The sequence below is a fragment of the Anneissia japonica genome, unplaced genomic scaffold, assembly GCF_011630105.1.
Source record: "Anneissia japonica isolate Jap-2015-1 unplaced genomic scaffold, ASM1163010v1 scaffold12572_len9116_cov95, whole genome shotgun sequence".
Taxonomy (NCBI): domain Eukaryota; kingdom Metazoa; phylum Echinodermata; class Crinoidea; order Comatulida; family Comatulidae; genus Anneissia; species Anneissia japonica.
In genome coordinates this window covers 1-9,116 of record NW_022691744.1, presented here as the reverse complement: position 1 = coordinate 9,116, position 9,116 = coordinate 1, and the positions used below count along the sequence as shown (strand labels likewise).

At 34.3% G+C, this 9,116-nt stretch overlaps 1 protein-coding gene across 1 annotated transcript; it reads right to left on the bottom strand.

Moving 5' to 3' along the window:
* Positions 1-2,754: 2,754 nt before the first annotated feature.
* LOC117100079 lies at positions 2,755-9,106 on the bottom strand (the record flags this gene model as incomplete). Its single annotated transcript, XM_033239625.1, has 5 exons — positions 8,972-9,106; positions 6,852-7,160; positions 5,144-5,455; positions 3,815-4,027; positions 2,755-2,896 (listed from the first exon to the last, which is right to left on the bottom strand). Coding segments are annotated over exons 1-5 (1,109 nt in total), but the record flags the coding sequence as incomplete, so codon positions are not given.
* Between the last annotated feature and the right edge of the window lie 10 nt (positions 9,107-9,116).

The following is a 9,116-nucleotide window of genomic DNA, read 5'->3' as shown; positions in this document are numbered from 1 at the left end:
TTAATTCGGTACACATTCTCGAGCTGGTTACTTTTGAAAAAGGAATATTGTAGTGCACAAACAGTGAATGTAGGTAAGAATGACCCCGGAAGAAATGACCCCAGAAAAAATGGCCCCGGAAAAAATGGCCCCGGAAAAAACGGCCCCGGTAAAAATGGCCCCATATGGCAGGTAGGTAAAAATGGCCCCAATGAAAAATTCGGTAATAGAAATGATATATTTTTTTTTTTAATCTTCAAATATTTAAATACTGTATAAGCAAGAATTGAATCAAGAAATAAAAAATGGCCCTCAATTGTAAAATTCAAGAAAAAAAAAATTAATAATAAATAAATAAATAAATGCTGTAAAATACCCTGTAGCAAAAATTTAATTAATAATCAACATAAACAATATGCATATTTGAGAACTAAAATAAATTAGTTTTTGTTACAATGCTGTAACTTACAAAGCAACTTTTAAAAAATAGTAACATTGCATGCGTTAAAAAATATGCTGTTAAATTAGTATTAGAAACTTTTTAGTAGGAATACATATATACAGTACAGTAAAATGTACAATAGTCAGCGAGTTCGTCAAACAAGGTATAAAAAATTCTCGCCTTGGGTAGCATCTTTTTAAAGAAAATCATTAATTTCATTAAAAAAACACAAGTTACTGATTGATTAAATAATTCTATTTTAAATAAGAAAGTGCACAATAAATGTAGCATAGGACAACATTTAAAAGATTATTATATTAGTGCTACTGAAACTGTTAATTATTTCAAGGTTTTATCTAAGTGCAAATCCAAGTTTGATTGATTAAAGAAATGCTTCAAATGAAATGAAATCAAAGAACTGAAACCTACACTTAACAAACAAACTGATTCAGTCAAAGCCAAACTGTTTATCTAGTTAATCTGCTAAGAAGGGCTAATTATTGCTTAGCTCCACTGTGGCTCCACACACAGTAGGCCCTATTGATATGTAAATTAATTACTTACTTCCTGTCACTGCTTGGTATTTTTGTTTTTAGTTTTTTCAATTTACTTGTTCTTGAGAATGGTTCCATGATGGACCCGAAACGTCGATCTTTCTTGTCATTAAATTTTGTTTTGAGATTATGTTCTTAATTGATTTAATAGATAAAAGCCACAAATAATAATTTGATTTACTAAATTTCATTATGTAAAAATATTTATGCTTTAACATAGATTAAAAATATGTTACGCCTTACTTATTTTTAATCTATGGTCTTTTTAATTAATTTTCTTTTTTTTTTATTGGAAATTCCGTAGTGCATAGTAAATTTATCAAAACCCATTAGGTTTACAGTAATATGAAAAAAAAAATTAGTTTATACAGAAATAGTATCTAAAATGATCTCAATTTCCAAAGTTAAAGCAAAAGATCTAATCTAAACACACAATATTAGGCAGGATGTATTTGTTTGGAAAAGAACCTACTCTTTTGTTAAATTAATTTAGAAATAAGTTTTATTTTTTCCTTTGAACTGAGATCAATATGTGATTTTTTTTAAATTTCTTTAAAAGCATTTGTTTTTTAACAATTACAGCAGATGCAAATAATGTTCTGAGAGATAATCAAAAAACAATGGCCATTGAATAACATTTTTTTGATAGTAGAAATAAAAGTTTTAAAAACGTTATTTAACTAACCAAGTAGAGGAATGACATAGAGTATACAATATCATGAATTAACTTTACATGTTATAAACAATGCAAATAAACAGTAGTTAATGCATGTGGATCAATTGTGGGTTTGAATCACAAGTTCACGTATGGGAAAAGGGAGAGGCTTACTTTCTCGCAAACTTAGCAATAAATTGTCTGCTTAGAGTTTATTCAAAGAAGTATTGCTTTTAGTAAACTGAATAATTAGGAATACATTTATTTAAGCAACTAATTTAGTTGCATACTTGGTTTTTACTCATCACTAACTAAATCCAAGAGCTTACTACTGGCTTAGAATTATGTATAATTATGCTAAGAATTAAAATGGCGTGTGATTGTGAGGGTAGGGTGATTATGGTAGGATTAAGTGGTATTGCTAAATCCCACAAACCTCCCAAAACATACTTTAGAAAATCAAACAATTCAATTGTGATTGACTGACTTGGTATATCAATAAGAAAATTAAATACATTCATAACTATTTTTTGGTTAAAATTTAGATTTTTTTTTAATGAAAAAATACTTGCAAATACACCACAAACTTCTAAACACACTGCAAACCCAATCTAAACCATATAATTATGATTGTAGAATTCTCTTTTGAATATGAATAATTTGATGTTCATACTAACCCACTGTTTGTGGGGTTTACCAATACACAGATTGAATTTCTAGAAAATTGTGATTCCTCTACCGTGAAATCGGCCACAAGTAAATTATTTTAGTATTAATAAATGCATGATTTATGTTGATTTATTGATTATGTTGTTGGTATTTTTTAACATTTAAATGGAAAAAATAAATAAAAAGTGTAATTCATTGCTTTTTATTTATCTTTGAATATTTTATCATTGAATATTAATTCTTGCAAAAAGTAAAATGTAAATAGCAATTTGTTTGATGAGATTCCTTTTAAAAACTAAATTATTTAAGATAAAAAAATGCATATATTGACTAAAAAAAAAATCAGTTTTAATACAGAATTTGATTATTGGGGCCATTTTTACCTACCTGTCATTTGGGGCCATTTTTACCGGGGCCATGTTTTCCGGGGCTATTTTTTCCGGGGCCATTCTTACCGTACACCACAAAGAGTAATGATCAAGTTAGCATGAGTGAACCTACCTTTCTCACAGACCGCTCTTGTTTGATTGCTTTCACAAGGGCCGTCGGACCAGGAGACAGAAGTTGGGTAAAATTGTGTACATTTTCCTTCCCCGTCTAAACGATAAAATAACACAATTAAAGGAGTCGTAGTGTATATCATATAGGTATGCATTGTCTAATAAATGTGACACCCACCCTGACAGCAAGAAGTTGCAAGTTCGGATCCTGCTAGAGACACTTTTCTTCATACAACTGAATTAATGAGGAACATTTCGTTGAAGGGCTATGCTTGATACGATTATAACATTTTCTTCCTATTTAAGCGCTATATTTATCCAGTTGTTTATATTGTATTTAAGGCGCTACACAACAACCTTAAAATTCCTTAATTTCTTGTTATTTATGACTAATTCATTTGTTATTTAAGCCGGGCACTCACTGCGTCGTACGACATCGTACGACGGTCATACGACGATCCAACTATGCTTCCTGTGAACGCTAGACGACGAGACGTCGTCTGCTGACTGTCTGTGGAAGTCTGACTGATCGTCATAAAAAGACAATCCCATTATGCGCGCGTCGTGGCGTTGCCTTCTTTACAGACAGTCGGGCGCAGTGAGTACACGAGTTTACCACTGATCTCTACTATAACAACTGGATTGACAATTAGCTGGTTTTTAGTGAAGTCACCGACGCCATGCTGGAGAATCCAAAATGCGACAATACGTCATCACAGTGCTAATTTTGAATCGGAGTGACGATCATCAACAATGAACACGTTTTTGTTTTACTGCACAGACAGTCGTGTTGAGTGGTTAGAGTATGTGAAAACAAAATAATTTCTTATCTTTAAATTTATATACGTCATTTGGGCTTCTTAACATGGCGCCGGTGGCTTTATTTATATTCTGTACAATGATTGTATGATGAACAATCCAGCTATTATAAGAAAGCTCAGTGGAGGAAAGCTACTGTCATCTTGGTAAAAACCAAGTCAAAGTTTAAATCTAAAAGGAAACTCCAAATTCTAACCTTGTGTCCAGTTCCAGTCCCCAATCCAACAGTATTCATGGGATATGTTGCTTGATTGTGACGACACAAAATCTTTTTCCTCTCGTGATGTAATTGATACCAATTTTGCACTTTCTTTTTGACAAAACGAGTTTGCATCATCGCAATTAATTGCATTTTCACCAAACAAATAGCATGTTTCTTTGAATTGCTTCCAGCCATACGGACATTGCTCTTTAAATAAATGGGCAAATACGTATAAAGAATCCAAACATAGTTTATTTATTTGCTTGAAGCTGAAATTTTATACGAGCACATTCGACCATAGGTCGTCATCTAGATGTGTATAAGAGACAATATAATAGGTATGTGCAAGTAAAATAATAATGGATATATAATTTTTTCAATATAATTAATACCAAACGTAACAGAAGAGGGATTTTGACTGCGAAAGAAAAACCTATTCAGTAAACAAATTAACTTTTGTCTATGATTTTGTTTTTTTGTTTAATAATTTGAAACACTGCTGGTACTGGTACTAGGTATTTATATTCTCAGAGGTAACGGGATGGTGTCTGGCGGGGCATAGTTTTACCATTGTGTAGTTTAGTTTTGTATAGTTAGGTTAAAAATTGTAATACCGGCCCTGAAACCTTCACTCAGAAGTACCGAGATGGTGTCCGGCGGGGGATAGTTTTTACCATTGTTTAGTTCGGTTTGTAGTCATGATTGAAGTTGTAATCCCGGCACCGAAACTTTGACTCAGAAATGCCGGGATGTTGTCCGGCGGGGGGGGGGGGGGAGTGGGGGGGTAGTTTTTACCATATTGTAGTTAAGTTATGTAGTTAAGCTTAACCTTAGCAGCAATACCTGGCCCCAAGACCTTGACTTAGAAGTACCGGGTTGGTGTGCGGCGGGGGATAGTTTTCCACTAAAGTTTTTACTATTCTTATTTTATTGTATTGTGCTGGTTACATTTTGTTCTTTTGCAATACCATAATGTAAAACAGCGGTGAGATCTCACTTGTATATGTTATCCTGCCTAAAGATGTTTTAAATAAAATAAAATAAAAATATTGCGCCTTTCCCTTGCGGTTATTAAGCGCAAGCCAAGCCTCAATAATTCAGGAAAACAATGGTAAGCATAAAATCAGTCATTATTCAGGAACCCAATGCATCGCAATAGTACAGTCACAAACAACAAAGACAAAAATATATGCAAATTATAACAATAAAACACAAAAGGAAAGAGCAGCAAAAGAATGGCACGTTTAAAATTATCATGTTCAAAGAGTTGTTTTTGTCATAAACACAATGGTAAGAGGTTTATCTTTTAAATGTCCTACTCACCTCTAAATATAACCAGTAATGGACTTGGTAATCCAATGACTTCACTGTTTCTTTTATTATAGAGCATTTTGATTTGCAAAACCAGAGTAGTATAGTATGGAATATCTGGGATGAGTATTCCTTCAGAAGGCTCTCCATTAAATGTGTCATTGCTGATATTCCAGGCTGCCACTGCATCCCACCATTCAACAACGTAACCAGTTACACATCCAATGCCATCATCACGATTGAATTCCCACTCGGTCCAGTTGATGTTGATACCAAGTGAACTACGTGAAATATTAGTTGGTGGATTTTGCAGAACCGGCGGGTCTATTAAATACAAGAATATAAAAATAATATTATTTGATATGATTTAAATTACTACACGATGCATCCCACCATTCAACAACGTAAGCAGTTACACATCCAATGCCATTATCACGATTGAATTCCCACTCGGTCCAGTTGTCGTTGATACCAAGTGAACTACCGTACTCGCGCGAATAAGCGCCCGGGCGCTTAAAATATTTTTTTGCACTTTTGAGGGGCGCTTATTCGAACGGGGCGCTTATAAAACAGAGTGAAAATTGAGGGGGCGCTTATGGAAATAGATGAAAATCGAGGGGTTCTTATGAGAACTTATCAAATCCGAGAGGCACATTTTGAATGAAAAATGATTAAATAAGGACATCAGGAAACCGCAAATTACTAATGGTGCTGCGACGGAAAAGATAATCGTCCAGAGAGCATGGCTTGTCATGACAAGAAGGTTGTGAGTACAGTATTACATAACAGCAGAATAGCATATGAAATTAGTGGTGGTGGTTAGCTTGTTCGCCATCGGTCGATTGAGAATAGCAGGACGGCATGATCATTGCCGGTTTTCTGGAAAACTTAGATGAGAATGTGTTAAAGGTGCAAATTGTCGGAAAAGGAGTATACATAGGAGCACATACAAAACAGTCTATTGCAGCATAAGCTGAATTGAAAGACTGAAAAATTATTACAAGAAATTATGTAGGACTAGGCTATAGACAAATGAAAGAAGATGAAAGTTGGAAATATACTGTCTGTCCAGGGAGCTCTCATCATTCTGTCAAAGATAAATATCCTCACTTTGATATTGACTAAAGGAGAATGTGATTCCACTCAACATCTCAAATATTGCCAACATCCACAGTCCAAGGATTGATTGGGTTATTGAGGGGGCGTTTATTCAAATATATATTCAAACGGGGCGCTTATTCGCGCGAGTACGGTACGTGAAATAAAAGACGGTGGATTTTGCAGAACCGGCGGGTCTATTAAATACAAGAATATAAAAATAATATTATTTCATATGATCTAAATTACTACATGATGGTTAATTAATACTCGTCTTTTACTCCAGGCCATTTTTCACTCGACATAACGGGCGTTGAAAATATTCGGTACTAGGGGAGTTGTGTTTTATTTGCGATTCATTAGGCCTAACTGTGATCTGCATAGCCTAGTGTTAGTCCAAGGACATTAATTTTTATTCATCTCCGATAAAACAATATACCAGTTAAAACAAAACAATACATAATGATTTGTCTAACTCAAATACGGTACGTTTACTTTAAAAAAAAAAATAGAATAAATAAATACGATTATGATCTAATTATATTTAATACGTAATATGTGTTGTATACAGATGGCCTAATAATGATCGTATTATGCCTGCAGGATGACGTACAATACTTACATATCTGATAGAATGCCAGCGGACTGGGTTTTCCAACAAATAATACACCGACGACGTCAGTAAGAACCTTTACTGTGAAACTGTATTCCGTGTTGTAGTTCATATCTGCGCATGATATGTTCGTTTCGGTGCCTATGGTAACATTTAGAACAACTACATCGCTGGTATCAGTAGTTGGCCAAAATTTCAACTGATAACTGTTCACGGTTCCACAGCCATAGTCCTTGTAAAAATTCCAGATCGACCAACTGATAGTGACATAATTCGCAAACATTTTGACAAGTGGAGCATTGCTTAGAGCTGGAAGATCTAGAAAATAATAGTTGATTTTAATAATACATAATTCTAAGAATTAACAAAATCCATATCTTGCTTTTTCAATTTGTAGTAATGTAGTAATGTAGTACAAGTAACAAGTAATGTAACAATAAAATACATTTATTATAACAACTTTCAATAACAATAATAATATTTATGATAATGAATGACGATCACAATGATGGTGACATACAGTAAAATAATAATAATTATATTAAGAATAACATATTTCATCTTACTGTGTCCACTGTGTAGTGGTGGTTGAATTGGCACTAACCAGGTGGCGACGAGGACGCTTTCACGCTGACCCCACAATATTATTAATCATAATTCAATATTGATTGAATATTAGTATATATTGTATTTAAAGTTGATTGTTGTTGATCTGAGTTAAAGAAATGTTTTGGCGAGGTAGTATAAAAAATTAAAAATATGTATATAAATAATGATCAGTGGCGTAGATAGGGGGGTCAAGGGTGGATGTGCCCCGGGCGCCAGGTTTGGGGGTAGGGGCCCTGAAATAGGAGAATGAGAGTAAAAGAAATAACCACATTTTAGAAAAGCATGACGAAATTGATGTATGTCGTCGGGCATGAATATTTTCCAGTTAATAATAAAAATATGAATGTAGTTGTTTTATTGACAAATTTATAGATTGTGATTTCTTTTCAGTTCATTTCGACCGTTTTCTCTTATTTTTCTTATCCTATTCTGTATTTTGACTATATGGCTAAAGCTCATCCTACCATATCTCAGAGCCACGATGGGACAAGAAACTATCTGCTTTGGCACTCCTTAGTATTGAGCGAGATGAAGCAGACAAAATTGCTAACTTAGATGATGTTATTAACTCATTTGCAGATGCAAAAGCACGCAAAATTCAGTTGCAAGTTTGAACAATGTTACAAATTCAACAACTTACAAGACAATAAGAATACTAAGCTGTATGCGATCAACAGCCTTACAAAGTTGTATACAAAGTTCCGAACATCGTAATGCAGTTAGTAAGAAACAGGGGTGGAGTGACCGGGGGTGGGGTTTCAGCCCCTTCAGGGATAGCTCCGCCCTACCCCCAGTCGGGGAGAAAAACCATAATTCGTAGGGGACAAAAACTACAATTGGTCGGGGAAAAAAACCATAATTCGTAGGGAAGAAAACAAAAATAATAATACACGAGGCGCTTAACAACAACAAAGAAGAAAACCAAAAACCAAATGCAAAATGTATCAACAAAAAAAAATTATTATCACATATTTGGTTTAAGTTTAGTTGAATTAAGTTCAAATGATTGGTTTGATGATTATAAATAAATGTTGCTATTACAATTGCTTTGGTAATTGGAATAAAAAAATATATGCATTTTGTACATCTTGGTAGACTCTAAAATCTATTAAACAAGCCTTTGAAACCCATAAATTCTCGGAAATTTTCGGGGGCCTCGCCCCCTAGACCACCTTCGGAACATTTTAAGCTACGCTCGACCACGCCCACTTTGCTCTCGTCATGGAAATCTTCCCCCTCGTTGGGGCATCGATCCTTCTTCCCCACCCCCGCCGGGCAAATCTTGACGCCAAACCTCGTAAGAAAGAACCAACTATATGAGAGCTTGAAAAGTGCTTATTTTTATATTATAGTTATAATTGGGGGAATGTGAACGCAATTATCTACACTTGCCCCCGGGCGCCAAAACCTCTAGCTACGCCACTGATAATTATCTATATAAATAAAATGTAAGGATCTTAAAGGACGGTGTTATACCAGGAAATCAAGAAGATATACGTCCTTGGTGTTTTAATACTTACATATCTGAACTGCCGGTGGACTAGGTTTTCCAACCACTAACACACCCTCAACATCAGTAACAACCTTTACAGTGAAACTATATTCTGTGTTATTGTTCATTTGTGCCCGCGATATGTTCATTTTCGTGTCCATTGTGGTATTTAA